The sequence below is a fragment of the Aphelocoma coerulescens genome, chromosome 23, assembly GCF_041296385.1.
Source record: "Aphelocoma coerulescens isolate FSJ_1873_10779 chromosome 23, UR_Acoe_1.0, whole genome shotgun sequence".
Taxonomy (NCBI): Eukaryota; Metazoa; Chordata; class Aves; order Passeriformes; family Corvidae; genus Aphelocoma; species Aphelocoma coerulescens.
The window spans coordinates 4,919,888-4,936,656 of NC_091036.1; the positions used below are offsets into that span (position 1 = coordinate 4,919,888).

The 16,769-nt window shown below is 57.2% G+C and overlaps 1 protein-coding gene across 1 annotated transcript; it reads left to right on the forward strand.

The window, feature by feature from the left end:
- The first annotated feature begins 6,146 nt into the window (after positions 1–6,146).
- On the forward strand, positions 6,147–9,855 carry C23H1orf216 (chromosome 23 C1orf216 homolog). The gene is made up of 2 exons (XM_069035954.1): positions 6,147–6,226; positions 7,509–9,855. Exon 2 carries the CDS (start codon positions 7,525–7,527, stop codon positions 8,341–8,343), a length of 819 nt encoding a protein of 272 aa, XP_068892055.1. The 5' UTR covers positions 6,147–6,226; positions 7,509–7,524; the 3' UTR covers positions 8,344–9,855.
- Positions 9,856–16,769: the final 6,914 nt, after the last annotated feature.

The following is a 16,769-nucleotide window of genomic DNA, read 5'->3' on the forward strand; positions in this document are numbered from 1 at the left end:
CAAATTCTTATGGTATTTTGGTTTTCCTTCTTCCTTCCCATCTGTCTGCCTTCTCCCATGGCTTAAGGAGATATGAACCCCTTACCGTGCCATGGAAGTGGAAGAAAGAGAAAGGAAAATGTACATAGACAATGGAAATCCCAGTATTTCCATCTTTACTAAAGCACAGAGGATTTCAAGCATATGGAAAACATCCTTTTCAAACCAAAAGGTACCTTCTGCTCCATTCTTCTGTTGTGGGGATCCCAAGTGGCTCCCGCTGCCTCAGTGGCATCACCATCATGGCCAGGATGCTGTGGCAGGCGCTGGTGGGGCTGTGGAGCTCACGGGGACACAGGGACGAGCAGAGTGGCACCTGGATGATGCCAGGCCAGGAGGGGATGGGCTGTGGGACCCCTCCATGGGACACTGCTCCTCGCAGCCTGTGCTGGCCAGGTGGGCACCAGTGCTGAGCCCACATCCAGCCATCCCACCTGGCTTCAACCTGGACAGTCATTTCATTGTACAACCCAAATTTTAGGGGTTTTTTAGCCAGTTGTGCTCTGATTGAATTTTTAACAGATGTTTTGACTTGTTATAGGTGAAGGAAAAATAACTCAAAGTGTTTCTTGATTAGAGCTTGTTCAAAGTTCTCTAGTGGAACTGTTTCCACATCAGAAAATCCTGACTATGTGCAATCAAACATTTAATTTCCACGGACGCAATATCAGAGGATTCCTTCAGGTTAGAATCTGTTACAGTTATTAATCAAAGCACAGCAGCTGAAATGAAACCTTTTATTGAATGTTGTGACAAAGGGATAAATTAAAGCATTTCTGGAATGTATCAGATTTGGGTCCAAGGCTGAAATTTAAAGATCCTGACGTTTTTCTGCGTTATGAGGTCCAAATGTGGAGCCTTTCTGTGTCAGAATGAGTGTGCAGCAATTGGGGGGTGCTGGCAGTTCCATCGGCAGGGAGGGAGGGGACAGTCCCGTCGCCGCCGAGGGGTCTGGGCTGCAGGACATGTCACACATTCCCTTCCCAGTTAATGACAGCAGCCCTTCCAGGGACACTCTAGTGAGGATCCCGTGAATGTTTCCCTGCGTGCCGCAGCTCCGGAACAGCCAAGGGACAGTGACCAAATAAAAAATAAATACTTCAGTGTACACAGAGATTTTCATCCCCAAATCCTTGAAGACAAATAGATCCATCCACTGGAGAGCTCTGCCTGCAGCCGGACTGGGATGGGACCGTGGCTGGAGCAGATTTGAGGACTCCAAGGCAGGGACCCGCCCGCGGCGCTGGGAGGGGACGCCGAGGGGCAAAGCCACCCAGAGGCACCGGCTGTGGCGAGGACCCGTCCCTCCCCCTTCCTTTCCATTTCCCAAACAATTTCCTAATCAGACCTTTCTGTCTGGAGTTTATTAGTGATTCACAGGCCAAGAGGAAATGATGATTTTTGGGTCCTAGTCTGATGGAAGGGGTGGAGTCGGCAGCAATATTCCCCTTTTGTGGCTCAGCAGCGGATAAGCCGCACAGGAAACGTCAACGGGAGCCAGCCCCCCTCCCTTGGCAGAGCCCTGCTCCCCTGGCCGAGAGAAATCCATTTTTGGGGGGGTTTTAGGAAAGCAAAGAGTAAGGAGGCTTCCTCTCCAGCATGGGTGGTTTGGCAAGGGGGTCTCTGCCCCCGCTGGGTGACAGAGCTGCGTGTCCCAAGGTCCCCATCACCGGTGGCTCATCCCTCCGGAGGGAGGGTCGCACCTCCGCTGGGCTCCCTGGCCCCGCAGCCCCTTCCTCCTCCTCCTCCTCCTCCCGGTGCTACCCAAAGGCTGATTCTTGGGGCTGGGAGCTGTTGCAGGGAGCAGGCTCTGACCTCCGGTCTGGTGCAAACGGTCTGGCCTCCGTGGGATTCCCAGCTCCTCTGAAATCCAATCTGGCTGCAGATTCCTGGCATTTTTCACCAAATGCAGTGCATCTGCCACTGCTTTTGATTCTGATTGAAAATGAATTCGAGTTGCAAGTAGACATCAGGCAGCGGGACCAGCCAGGAGTTGGGGCTGTGGGCAGGGGAATGGGGTCACTTGGATCCAGCCCCCTCTGCCCCTTCCCCAGCCTTTGAGTGGTGTTTTCCCCAGAAAATCCTGTGGGAAATGCAGACCATGGGATGCTGCGTGTAAGAGCAGGAGAGGGCTGGGGCTGGGGATGGGGATGAGGATGGAGCAAGGCCAGGGATGGGGCTGGGCTGGCAGTGATGCTTCCTCCCTCCTGACCGGCAGCTTTTCCAGCCCCTGTCCAGAGAGGAACGCCAGCACTTGTACAGCCTGGGGTTGCTTTTCTTTTCCTCAGCCTAAAAACATGACCAGGATCTATGAAAGTAAGAGCATTGTTTTTAAATTTTGTGAGGCCAAGAGGACAAACCTGTTAATAGCATCCCCCTTCTCCTCTTCCTCTCTCCATCTGCAGGACCTGCCACCGCTCCCAACGTGAGGTTTTCCAGCCCCAGCTCTGCAGTCACCTGGCAGCGTGGTGGTCCCAGTGGCTCCTGCTCCCACTGGCAACATTGGACCTCAATCCTCACAGCCCTCAATCCTTGTGAAGGCTCTCATAGCCAGGGACATCCATGGCCACATTGCCCAGAGATGTCACCCATGGCTATGAGCGGATGCTCAGTCCCAGTTTCAGCTGGTTGTGGGGAGAGCTGCTTCCCCAGGACCCCCTCACTCCCCTCCCCTTGTATTTACCCGAATGTGTTTACAATTACGGGGAATGCCAGGGAACGCAGAGCTCCGTGGCCAGCGAGTCAGCGGCGGGGCAGTGTGGGCTGGAGGTCAGCACACTGTTTACTTTAATTTCTCTGAGAGCTTTTTGGGAGATTTCCCTCCTCCATTATTAAACTCAGATGAGCCGCAGGGGAGGTTAGGTCGCATGTGGTTCAGGGCACTTTTTTCTTTTGTAATTTTTTTTTTTGTATTTGCAATGTTTCACCCTTAACTCTTTCGGGACAAAGTGCCGGTCTCAGCACTGGGATAGCAGGATGAACCCACAAGTGGGATGGTAGCTCCTGGATGACCTGTGTCCTGGGTGGGCTGGTGCTGGAGTGCTCAAGGCTTGAAGACACCAGCATGAGCCCATCCAAGCATCACTGGGAGGTTTAGGTTGGATATCAGGAAAAGGTTCTATCCCCAGAGGGTGCTCAGGCACTGAACAGACTTCCCAGGGAATGGTCACGGCCCCAAGGCTGCCAGAGCTCCAGGAGTGTTTGGAAAAGGCTCTCAGGGACATGGCAGGATTCTCAGGATGGCCCTGTGCAGAGGGCACAGGGGCTGCAGGCAGAACCTGAGGACCAGCAGCACCAACACTCGCCTGCTCCCGCACCCCCAGCTCCCGGCAAGGCCGCAGATCCCCAGCCCATCTTGTGCCGGGCAGTTTTGAACTCCGGTGCCTCCTTCCCAGCAGAGGGGTCAGGACCGGCTGTGGCCACGACACGAGGCTGATGTCATGCGGGCACAGGGCCAAGTGCCAGGGCTCCTTCTGGGACCAATTTGGTTCAAAGCCCATGGCACGTTGCAGCGGTTAGCGGGACGCGCGGCAGATGAGAAGCAGACGGCGGCTCCCCTGAGCGGGATGAGCGCAGGGAGAGGGGAGCTGGCCCTGGGATTGAAGGATGATTTCCACCATGGCCAGTGCCAGGCTCCCAGCTCTGGTGTGTCCCTCCCTGCACTCTGCTGGTGCAAGGTCACAGATGCCATGGAAGTCTCCTGGGTGCAAGGGGGCTCCCTCAGCCAGGACAGGCCCTGAGGCCAGGGAAGGGCAGGGCATCCGTGCCCCAGGGAATGTCCCTGGTGGAGTAATCTGGGGCCAGTGCCTTCTGGAGAAGCTCCAGTGGGTCACCCCCAGCACCCTTCTCCCTTCCATACGCAGGATCCCCAGCTCCAAAACCCCAGTGCATCAAGTCCTGTGCTCAGCCTTCTTAAATTATTTTTAATTTCCTGGAGGGAGAGCTTTTAATTTACTTCTGGAACAAAGTGGGGGAAGGGGAGGGGAAGATGACTCTGAAATCCATCACTAAGCCCCCTCCATTTCCAAACCTTCCCTTTCCCACTGTCCCTGAAAGGACCAGCCCAGCCCTCCCTGAGTCCCCACATCCCCTCTGTCCTGTGCCCCAAGCTTGGGTTTCCTGCTCTGGGGTTCCCCACAGTGTCCACGCAGGCAGGTCCTTGCAGCAAGGGACAGCTGGGGCTGAGGGGACACTGCCTGGCAGGGGAATGGAACTGTTTTCACAGGAAGCAGCAAATCCTGCTGGTCTCCATCAGACACAGACAATCCCCAGGAGCTGAGCTGCACCAGTGCAAAATCCCAGTGAGACAGACCCCTAAAAACACTGTTTCTGGATCCCTCTGTGAACCCAGAACGTCCCTGGCTCCCCCCATGGCTGGCACTTTGGGGGGGAACCCCAAAACCCCCAAACCAGTGGAGCCAGAGCCAGGGCAGCAGGTTTGCAGCAGGCTCCAGCACATCCGCACCCACTGGCCTGCGGGGATTCCTGGGCTGGGGACAAGCAAAGCTGGGAGAGGAGCAAACCCTCTTCTGCCCTGGAGCCAAACTCCAGTGGTGCTCATGGTTTTCTGTGCTGTTGAAACCTAAACTGGAGATGGAAAAGGCCTGTTTGGGATGTGCCCTTTGGTAAACTGGGGGAGAAGGTCCCCAAATGGATCAAAATTCCCTCTGTGCTCTCAGTGATGAAAATTTCACTCTGAGTTCAGGCCATGATGGGAGGGAAGCCCAGAGCAGCACAAAGCAAATGCTTGGCTGATGGCAAAGGCTGAGCTGAACCCATTGTGTGCCCAAACTCCTGTTTCTGTCCTGCCCATTCCCAGACGCCTGAGTCAGCTCCTGCCTTTCCTGTGCGACGGGAAGGGTTTGTTTCTTTAATCCCAGGCTTCCCTTGGAGCTGCAGCCCAAGTGTCCCAGTTACAGCGCTTGGTCCTGCTCCTCTGACTGCTCCTCCATGGAGTTGTCAAAGCCTTTGGAGCAGCCAGGAGCAGGAGAGGTTGTCAAGGGACCCGTCAGGCAGATAAGAAATTAAAACAACTTATTTACTGGCCACATATTCCACTGCTCCAAACCCTCAAAATGTCATGAGGGAACATCTGCTCTGGGTGTTTCTCGCCTACATCCCACCTCCAGCAATCCAGAGCTTTTAAAAGGATCTTTGTCCACCTTCATCCCTCCTTCCTCCCCCTCGGGGTAGGTGGGAGGCGCCGATCCCAGCCTGGTCTTGGGCTGCGGAGCGCTTGGGATGTCGGTGCTCTGCTCGTGCCATGTCTATCCCAGCGCTCGCATAGGATGACAGGGAAGGCCCCATCGGGTGACCCGGCAGGAGATGGGACCATCCCCGCCCGGGGCAGCTCTGTGGGTGATGGGGCTGCCCCCACCGCGGCTCCCAGCCCCACAAAGCCTCTTTATCTCCCGAGACGCTCCTGGTGCTTCATGTGACCCCCGCGCCGGGCGGGGGCTCGTGGGAACCGTTTGATGCTCCTGAGCCTTTTCCTTTCCCAGCGCGGACACCCCGGCTCCGGGCGAGGGGAATAAAGAACCCACTGAGCAGTCAGCTCCGTCCCCATCCCCACGGGGACCTGCTGAGGCTCACGGGACCCACGGGCCAGTGGGAAGGAGCCAGAGTGTCCCAATCCAGCCACCCCGCCCGTGTCGGGGAGCGCCCAGCAGCACCCACCCAGCGCCGGGCTGTGCGTGCCGGGGGGCTCCAGCTCCTTCTCCCTGACACTGGTGGGAGTTTTCCCTTTTCCGCTGGAGGACAACGGTTGGAGTTTCCCGAGGGATGCTGTGGGTGAATAATGGACCCATAGCGATACGCAGTCACGACAACCGGGGGCGGGTGGCACCGGGGGGCACCGGGCAGGACCGGGCGGTTCCGGGCCGTGCAGCCCCATCACCTCCCTGAGCATCCTCGTTCTACTCCGAGCATCCGCGCCTTCCCCGAGCATCCCTGTCCTCTCCGAGCATCCCCGCCCCCCCATCAAGCATCCCCACTCCCCCAGCATCCCTGTCCCCCCCCAGCAGCCCCGCCGGCGCCGTCGGAAGTGCGGCCGTGACGCCTCCCCACGCGGGGCCGCTTCCGCTCCCGCTCCCACCCGCGGCGGCGGCGGCAGCGCACGGAGCCCGGGCCGGGACCGGGGCCGGGACCGGGGCCGGGATCGGGGCCGGAGCAGGGCTGGACCGGGGCGGTGAGTGCGCGGGGCCGAGCGGGCGGTGGGAGCGGAGCGGCGGGGCCCGGGGGTCGCGGAGCCCGGGGGTCGCTGGCCGCCCCCGGCCGGGCTGCGGGTTCAGGGGGGCTCTGCGGAGGCTCTGCGGGGGCTCTGCGGGGGGCTGGGGCTCAGGAGGCTCTGCGGGGGCTCTGCGGGGGACTGGGGCTCAGGAGGCTCTGCGGGGGCTCTGCGGGGCTCTGCGGGGCAGGGATGCTCCGCGACTCGCCCCCTCCGCCCGCGAATCCCCCCGGCAGAGCAGCTCGGCCCCGCGCCTGCGGGGGGAAGCGCTCGTACGGGGTGCAGCTCTTTTGTGGGGTGCAGCGGTTCTACGGGGGTGTCACCCAGCCCTGGACAGAGCGGATGTCAATGCGGGGGGCTGCGGGACGGGGGTTCCGGGGTCCCAGGCCTCTGGCAGCACCCTGAGCTGGGCACGGGCTCCTGCCGTGCTGCTGTCCGGGGTCAGACCGGGACACCCCATGGGTTCCTTCCTGGGATTCCTGTGAGCGTGTCCTTGTAGGAGAGAGCTTGGAGAGCGCCTCTCAATGCCAGGGACCCGGCAAGGAACACTGAGATAACCTTTCCTTTTCTGGCCCAGTCTGTTCCCAGCCCTGCAGAGAAAGAAGGCCAGTGGGGTCACCGGTTTGGGCGCAGGCAGAGGCCAGCCCCCTGTCCTGATGCAGGGTTGATGGCAAGGCTTGTGCAGAGAAGCCCAGGCAGTCTCACCTGCTGAAAGTCATTTATTGCTGTTGGGAAAGCTGTGTTCCAAGTGCACCTGTACCAGCATGGAATTAATTGCATCAGCCACGGTCCAAATGCTGCCAGCAGCACTTGCAGCTGCGTGCCTGCGCCCCGTGATGCCCTTTGGCATCACCCAGGGGATGCTGCAGGAACATGGGGTTGGACTGGAGCTGTCAGGGAAGACAGATGGGATGGGAGGTGCCTCCTTGAGCTTCTGCATCAGGTGGGAAGATGCCCTTGGATGACTGGCACCCCTGCCTGTGACAAGTGGCTGGAACAAAATGAGCTTTAAGGCCTCTTCCAACCAAATCCATTCCATGATTCCATGATGTTGCATGGGGACCTGCTGAGAGCAGCAGTCAAACACCCAGGAACTCTGAGCCTATGATGGATCCAGTACCTTTAAAGAGGTAAATAAAGTGAAGAGAGTGTTTTTCCCCACTGTAGCTGCAGGGAAACCAATCTCTGGTTGTGCCGGCCCAGGTGCCCACAGGCGTGTCACGGCTCCGTGTCTCTCTTGCAGGCAGGACACCAGCAAGATGTTTGCTGTCTGCCCAGCAAATGCCCCATTCCGGCAGGGCCGGGGGGCCCCAGCGCCGGGCACGGCCATCCCAGGGGCAGGACATGGGCCAGACTCCAACTCCAACTTCGTGGGAGAGGTGTGTGACAGCAACGAGAACTGGAGCCAGCCAGCGCCCGGGTCCCCGCCGGAGGAGGGCTCCAGCCGGAGCGAAAACACCACAAATCCGTCTGATAATCTGCTGTTATTAACGCAGAGACAGATGGTCCAGGGCCGGCTTAGGGACACCGCCCCGGGCCTGGGCGACGTGCCCCCCGAGCAGGGGGTGCGCAGCCCCCCCGAGGGAGCGGAGGTCGGCGGGGCGGGGGGACGAGACACTGCCGAGGAGGGGGCCAGGGGATGTGTCAAGCCCCCGAGCTCCCCTGCAGAGGACAACGGCTATGCCAGCAGCTCCCTCAGCATCGACAGCCCCGACAGCACCTGCAGCACCACCTGGGACCCTCCTGCCTCTGCCCCCCAAGCCAGCAGCCCCCCTGAGGCAGGGGCGGCCGAGCCCGAGCCGGGGACCTTCTTCCCGGCGCTGGCAGAGGCCGTGCAGCACCTCCAGGACAAGGAGCGCTTCAAGGAGCAGGAGAAGGAGAAGCACCACATCCAGCTGGTGATGTACCGGCGCCTGGCCCTGCTGCGCTGGATCCACGGCCTCCAGCAGAAAGTTGTGGACCAGCAGAACCGGTTGCAGGAGAGTTTCGACACCATCCTGGATAATCGCAAGGAGCTCATCCGCTGCATGCAGCAGGGCCCACCCTGCCTTGCTGCTGCGGCTGCCCCTGGCCCCTGAGGTGCCACCAGCGCTGCCCAGCCCAGCCCTCACCCTCTGGATGGTGTGGCATTGGCTGGTGGCATCTCCATCCTGTGCCAAGCGCTCACCAGGCCCCTGGGTGCCCACCCTGCCCTTCCCATGTCTCTCCAACGCAGCCAAGAGTCCCCGAAGCATTCATCTCCATTACCCTCTGCATTGGAATTTGTTTTGTCCTGCACCCTGGTCCGGGGTCGCGCTGGGATGGGTTGACCTCAGGACCTTGGGGTGTGCTGAGTCCGAGGTGACCAGGCTCATCTTTAAACCTAATCTAAGTCCATTGTTGAGCCTGGCTGAGCCACACCAGTGCTAGGATGGCCGTGCTGGAGCTGCAGGGCAGTGAGGGCCCCAGGGCAGTGAAGCTTCTAAAGCTCCCTGGGCAAAGCACTTCCAGCATGTGCTTCATCTCCACATCCCACCTGCACCGGTGCGTCCCTGCAGCCACAGCCCAGCCTCTGGTAAACATTGCTTGCTGGTGAGAGTGAGGTGTCCTGGGCTGTGAGAGAGAGAAAAAAAATCATTCTGAAAAGTGACCTCAGAATGCTGAAAATTTAAGTCAAATGATCCAACACCAGTATATGTTTTTAATGTCAGTATTAGAGAAAAGTTAATTTAGGTCTATGTGTGTGTGCACGTGTGTCTGCTGTGGGCAATGCTCTCACTCAGTGCATGATCCCAAAGCTGCTCATGAACTTGTGGTGTTGGTGTTTATATTAATTTATCATTTGAGAGCAAAGAAATATTTTTTTCTAATCTGCATTTTATCCAGTGGGAGCTGTACACAGAACCCAAAGAACAGTTGTCTTAACTAGAGATGGAAAAGGAGCTGCTGTGTATGTTTGCTTTGCTGTGTATTCATAGGACACATATTCCATTTAAGTGCTGATGTGGAGGAGCAGCAGTGGGCAGTGAGGGCTCAGCCAGAGGGCTCTGCACTCCCCATCCTGCCCCGGTTGCCCAGCAAAGCCAGGCACTGATTCCATTTGGCATCTACAAAAGGAGGGTGATGCGGGATTCCAGAGCTGCCGCGTCCCCCCAGCCAAACTGCTTCCTGCCTTCAGAGGAGCCACTTCACCGGGGCCCCAGTGACCAGCACCATCTGGTCACATCCTGGCACCCACCAAATGCTCCTGGACTATGGATGAACAACCATGGCCAAGCCCACCAGCGACCCACAGGCCAGGGGCAGCACCAGCCTCCTCCCGCCCCACATGGGGCACAGCCAGGCTCTGCTCCCCCTGAGGCTGCTGCCAGTGGGTGAAGTGAGGAGATCCACAAAAATCCTCTTCCAAAAAGGACATTTTGGTGGCAAAGGGTGCACTCAGCTCAAAGCAACCTGTGCCAGCACTGGAGGATTCCGGCAGCTTCCTGCAAGGCTCATGCTGCCCTCACCTCCCTCCTGCTCGCTCGCGTCCAGCACCTGCTGCCTGTGTCACATCCCAGACCTGTGATCGTGGGCATGTTGTGCACCTTAATAAAAGCCTTGGAGCTGAAGGAGCCGAGCCCCAGCTGGATTTGTTCCTTTATTTCCCTTCCCAAGCCTGCCGAGCTGGGAGCAGCCGCCCCGTGCTCACCGCAGGGGCTGGAGCTGGCGCAGGTGGGACCGTGGGTGAATGGCAGGTCGAGGGCACAGGTCTTGACACCTTCCTCCCATCCCTGCATCCCTGGGCATGCTGGCCTGCTGGGTCAGCCACGCTGTGCCAGCACCAGCAGTTCATCCAGGCTTAAGTTCTAAAGGTTTTTTTAAACACCGGCGTGTGTTGCTCCTCCTGGCTCTCCCGTGGCCGTGGGGCAGCAGGCAGCCGGCGCTGTGGTGCAGTCTGAGTGCAGGATTTACCTTCTGCCCCAGGAGAACGTGGCTGGAACCGGGGGGACCGGATTCCCGGATTCCTGGCACCCTGCCCTGCGGCCCTGCTCGTGGGGAGGGCTGGGGGCAGCTCCGGGTGATGGGGGTGGCAGATAACAACACCTGAGTGTTGACCCAAAGGTGACTTTGCCTCAGGCTTCACAGAGATTAACTAGAGATGAAAAACCGAGGCTGTAGCAGCCCTTTGAACCCTCCCTCACCTTTCCCCCCCGCCCCTTCCTGCTTCTCCTTTCCAGCCTCTGAGTCTGTGGGAATCCAGGGATGCAATTCAGGGATCCATGTACAGACACAGCAAGGCATGAAGGGCAGAGCGACCACATTTTTCCACCCTCATCCATGCCCTGCAGCCAGGACTGCTGGGAGGTTTGTCCAAGCCCTCGGGGGTTCCCTAGGATGTGGGGTGCTCCTCTCTGAGCCTGTTTCTCACCTCATCCACTTTCCACAGAGTCCACACTCCATCAGGTTTGGGGGAACATGAGCCCTCCCAGCCCCGCAGCAAGACCAAGAGATTCTCTGTTTATCTTGGTCAAATGCTTTACACAAATAATTATTTCCAAGGTAAATATTGTGAAAATCCAGATTATTTGCTCAAGAAATGAAAGAATAACTGCGGGAGCACATCAAAGAGGTGGATCTGCTCTGGCAGCTAGAGGCTTCCTCCCTGGTTATTGGGACCCCAATGCTCCTGCCCCAGGACCTGGCTGGAGATGGCCAGAACTGATTTGCAAAATCAACTACAGACAGAGCTTTTCCACCCCCAGCTCCCGTGCCCAGATGAGATTTGGGAATTAATTAAAAACCCGACCAATTGTGGGGGGAAAAACAATAAAGACACAAAACACTGCAGGGTTGAGCCCAGGCCAGCTTGGGGGGGCAGGGTCCCACTCTGCCCCTGGGACACACCCCCCAGGACACTCTGACCCTGCATCCCATGCTCAGCCCCCTCTGGGTGCAATCCAGATGGGATGGGTGCCACAGGCAGGCACTGGCATGGGGCTGGGATGGGGATCTGCCCCAGGACTCCATGCCAGGGATTTCCCCATCCTCAGGGATTGCCAAGCCTCCCTAAAGGGGCTGCATTCTCACCTCCCAGAGGGATTAACTTGGATCTCAGGGGAGAGGCTCCAGCCCCAAACCCCCCCAGGTCGGTGGGAATGCCCCCAGCACGGGGGGATCTGGATGCAGCCGTTGTTCCAGGCAGAAGCCTGGAGCCATGATGGGGCTCCCTGCCAGCATGGGGGGATCTGAGCTGTGGACCCCATGGCATCTGAGCCTGAAATCCCATGCCTGACCGATGGCCCCTCTGGTTTTAAAGCCTCCTCTGAAAGTTTATTTTTACTATTATATCAAATCCCTGTGACACTGGGCCGGTTTTACTGCACAAAGCAAGATTTGGCAAATGTTGCCTTGCTTTGAAAGTTAAAATAATGGCATTAAACCAAAATCAAGTATTTATGAAGCTTTGGAGGGAAATATTTTACCTTGTAATTGGAATCCACTCTAACCCTTTCCAGTATTTTGTGGGCTTAGAAAAAAGTCTTTAAAAATAAAATCGAATGATGTGATAACTGATGCAATGAAAGTACAAAAGAAAATTAATCATCTCAGGCCATTATCCAGAGATCCAGACTGGGACACACTTAAAGCATCCCAGGATCCCTTGTTTATTGTGTCTCGGAGACTTCCAGATCCCACATGTTTGGTTTGCAGTGGGAAAAGGGCTTTCCTTACTCTCAGCTGGGAGGATGAGCACTGCCAGAGCTGCTCCCCTCACCCCAAATGTCACATCCAGGCAGCACCCAGTGTGGTGAGAGGTCCCACCCCCCTGGGCACCCCCTGTCCCACCATCATCAACCTTCCCAGGCTGCTCCCTGGGGCACGGAGGAGTGAGGCTGCCCAGAGAGATGAGCTCAGCCCTTATAGGATCCATATGTCCACCGTGCTGGGAGCACCTGCCACTGCCTGGGAGGTCCAGGAGGGTGCTGGGGAGCAGGGGGGCTCTGTCCTGCTGCTCCAGTCTCTCCACAGAGAGATCCTCCTTGTCCATCTGGGCTCCTTTGTCCTGCAGCCCGGGGTAAGTGGCACTGACCAGTGGGAACTGGAGGGTTGGAGGCAGATCCTGGGAGCTCACGTGTGGCTCTGGGTCTTGGTGTATCTCTCCAGTTCCAGCAGCATCCACTAGGACAGAACCACCATTCACAGGATTTTTCAGGCTGTTCTCACTCCCTGACGTTTTATATTTCTTTTTATCTGCCTCACACTGGCAGAATAAATACAGAAGAAATACAGTCACCTCCTGCTTGAAGCAGAGCAGAGCAGCACTGATGCCGAGAGCTCGGGGTGGACAAGGCAGGAGACAGGATCAGGAATACCAGGATCTTCTCCCGACCCTGCGCTGCTGAGGTATCAGGACACATTGCAAACCCTGCTGCCCTTCCAGGGTACTTCTAAAACCTCAAAATGCATTAAAATCTGGGCATCATCCCAGCCGGATCACTGCAGCTGGAAACATGCACCTGGAGCTCCTCTGCCCATCCACAGCCAGAACTGGACCACGCTGGGATGTGACCAGCACAGCCTTGCTCAGGGTGAGCATCCTCCTCACCCTGGCTTGGATGGTTCATTTTCCAAGACCTCGTCCTTTCCAGCGGCGTTGGGATGGGCGGGACCCCGAGTGCCGGGCTCTGCCCGTGGTATCTGATGGAAACGCAGTTTGAGCCTCCCTTCTTTAATGATTCCCTTTGAAATGTTGTTGCTTCCGCACATCCCCCTTCGGGGTAGAATATTAAGCAAGAGCAACTCGGCTGGAAATTCAGATTGTTTTTGTGTCTGTTTTCATTTACATTTTAATGACGGAGGAATCGTAGCAATCGGGCTGTTTGCAGCAGTGCCAGGGAAAAGGGGAAAAATCACCTGCTACCACCTCACCTTTGCCCCTCATAAACGGCATCAGGACCTGGGAATCACCAGCCTTTGACATGAAAGTGCTTTTTTCCCCTTTCTCCTGCCCAGGCAGGTGGGATTTAAGTCAGAAATGGGCTCTTGGACCCCTTGCAGGGGCTTTGCCCAGGTGCAGCATCGAGACACGGGTGCACCAGGTGTTTGGGTGCTGGGGAAGGGGATGTGGTGTGAAGAAGCGAGCACGTGGATGCTGTTCATTTGGGATGGTTGGGTGCTGAGGCCAAGGGTGCTGGTGCTGCTCCAGGAGCTCACTGCACTTGCAGGAGAAGGGGAAAAGAGGTCCCAGGCATCGTCTGCCTTGGACAGAGGTGGGTCAGGATTTCCCCTGTGAGAGCAGAGCCCCATCCCAGGAACCAACTCTGTGCCTCACTGGCAGCCCATGGCTCTTCAGATGAGGTATGGGGATCCAGGCCTCCCTGAGAAAACAGCTGGGAGTAAAGATCACTGGAAGAGAGGCAATAAACTCTCGGTTATTCTTCTGCCAGGGAGGCCAATCGAGCTGCAAAGAGTGCCCCAAGGCCAGCCGTACATCATTATTTCCTCACGCGGGTCCCCTGTGATGTAGTGGCTGTCTCGCTGGAGGGAATGCCTTCCCAGTTTTCAGCATCTGCACTGGAATATCTGGAGCCCTGGAAGCATCGGGTTGAATCCCAAAAGCCCCAGTGCTGCATTTTATTCCTTCAAGACGATAATGATCCGAGTGCTGCATGCACAGCCTGTCCATGAGTGTTTGATTGAGGGCTAAAAACAAAGGTTCTGCCTGGACAGCCAACAAACCCCCGTGCAGCCCCAGGGGCTCACTGGGGGAGCTGCTGGCTCCTCCTGGCCAGGATGGGGGGACACCATTCCCCACGGGCTGCTGCACATTGGGATGGGGCTGGGGGCTGCTAAAGACAGGCTCCAGCTCCGTGACATAGGTGGGACTGCAGCGTCACCACTGCCAACCTCTGCAGACAGGAACCCCTGGGGTGCAGACTGGGACCAGGTTCCAGCCTCTGGGATGGCCAGACTGATCTCCAAGCTCTCTGTGGACCACTGGAAGTGGACGAAAGTTCAGGTTGGTGTGCTGGAGTGAGGCTTCCAGCTCGTCTGTGCTTAGATTTAAACTGAAGGGCCTGGCTTGGCTGCATTCACACACTCTATCTATGTTTTCCATCTTGGAATCTCCATTTTCCTCTGCCCTGGCTTGATTTCTCTGCTCTGGACAGACCCAGAGGGAGAAGGCAGCTTCCAGCTCCCAGTCACGGATGGAGGCTGCATTTCGCACCAACAACAAAGTGAAACAACAGAGAAATGCATTTGGGTTTTTTAAGTCCTATGAGGGCTCAGCTCATTTTGTCTTCCCTTCCCAAAGCCTCCTTCCCCCATGGCTCCAGCCCTGCCCTGCAAGTGGCACCATCTGTATTTTCACGTCTGAGTGCTGCCAGAGGGAGGAGTGGCACTGTGGCACCAGCTGTGCCAGGACCCAAGTGCTGGATCCAGTCACCATGCCGGCCCTTTCATCTCCTGAATTGTGGCACACACTTGGTTTCTCGAGCCATCCAAAAACTTCCCAGGGTGGGGAGATCCAAGCTGACTTTCTGTCTCCTTTGTTTTCTCCAGGAGGGCAAGGAAGAGGATGCAGAGCCAGCACTGGGGCACACGCACCCCAGCAAACCCACCGGAACCTGGGAGAAATGCAAACTTTTTAAAAATTCATGAAAACCAAGGAATACAAAGCCGAATTAGGAGAGCCAGTAGTGCTGGGCTGAGTCTGTTTGGTGTTGATACTGTGCAGAATTAAGTCAGACTGGTCTTTCTTGTGGCCAGGGGGTAGGAAAAGGGCTCCCAGTGGAGAGGACCCAGCCCGGCGCTGGCGATGCTGAGCGGGGATTGATAACCCGGCACGGGGGGCCGTGGCTCCGACGGATGCTGCTCCAGGCCCAAAAGCTGCATTTATCCCAGTGATAGCAGCCGAGCCAGAGCTGTGGGCCTTGGGGGCAAAAAAGGCTTAAAAACCCATCCTTCATTCATCAGGCAGCTGAGACAGAGAGGGGGAGGAGGGAGAGACAAAAATGATGGAGAACGAATTAAGAAGTGGAGGAAACATGGAGGGGGAGCTGCTGTGCCCCGGACAAGGGGCTCAGCCCTGCCTGGACCCTTGCCCACAAAGCCAGGAATGGGCAGGAGCCTGGGTGGGGGGTGCCCAGGAGGGCATCAGGGCACGAATCCCACCTGAGGTGTCACTTCCCAATCCCCAAATAACACCCCTCTCCAATCCTGGAGCCACCCACCACAGATGCTGTGGGAGGCAGCAATGGGTGCTGAGGTCTGGGGTCCCCTTTCCAGCATCCCCCTCCGGTGCCCTGGCAATGCCAGGTGGCCGCTGGAAATTTTGAGGACGGGGGAATGGTGGGAGAAGGTTCATCAGTCACTTCTCACGAGCAAATAATGCAGTGTGACAGCTTGAGGCTGCGAGGGGCTGCGAGGGGCTGCGAGGGGCTGCGGAGACCCCTGCATTGAGGGGAACCCACCATGCGGAGAGAATGTGCCCAGCAGCGTGGGCAGGGACCTGCCAGAGCAGGGATCAGTGTGGGCAGGCAGCAGAGAGGGAATGGGGGCCTCTCATGGCTGAGATGTGCACCCCAAATCCTTCTGCCTGCTGTGGGAGATTTCTGCTCTGGCCCCAGCTCCTTGGGACATGCAGGCAGCTCGCCATGGAAAACTTTCCAAAGGACTCGGTTTGGCTGCACGCTGGAAGACAACCAAGTTTTAAAACCTTGAACAGTTGATGAACCCATTCTTGTTCCCCAGCCAGCCCCAGTTTTGCGCCCATCAACTGCGGGGCCAGAAGGAACCACGACACGAATCCAATTTGACATTTTACCCAGCCTGGGCCAAGGAAACTCACCCAGAACCTTCTCCACCAGCCCCACAGTTTGTGACAGCAGCGTCACGGCTGGGAAAGCATCTGTCAGCTCTGTGGTGACAAACGAGGCCATGGGCACAGCAGTTAACTTCCCACACCCTCCCAGGTTCAATATGGGGACACCCATGGCAGGTCTGAGAGCAGATGTCAAATCCCCCTCTCCACTCATCTTTATGGACACCTAAAGTACACTCGGGGACCTGCCGAAGAGGAAAGGCCCTCTCTGGGTGCTGGCAGTGAGCACCCCATGGGGGTCACCTGATGGCCACACTGGTCACCCAGTCCAGAAGCAGAAGTGCCACCACCCAACTTCTCCTTGTTGAGGAAGGAGTCTTCTACCACGTTACTCGGTGGGGTCCAAAGCTCCAGGAGTGCACTGTGGAAATAATTCAAATTAGGCATGCGTGTAATTACCGATATTTTATCCAAACAGGAGGAGCTGGAACATCCCTGGGTATCTGGGGAATCATCTCACTAGATGCAAAGCAGGAAACGATGTGGTGGATGGGGGACAGGCTGATGTGGACCCTGCCCAGGGCTGCCTGGTGGGACAGGGAGGCAATAAATGTCCTGAGGACATGCCACCAGTGTGGGCATCCCAGCCAAGCTCCCCCTCTGCTGCCCCTTCCATGATTTAACATGGTGGGACAACCATCCAGACATCTCCAAGCA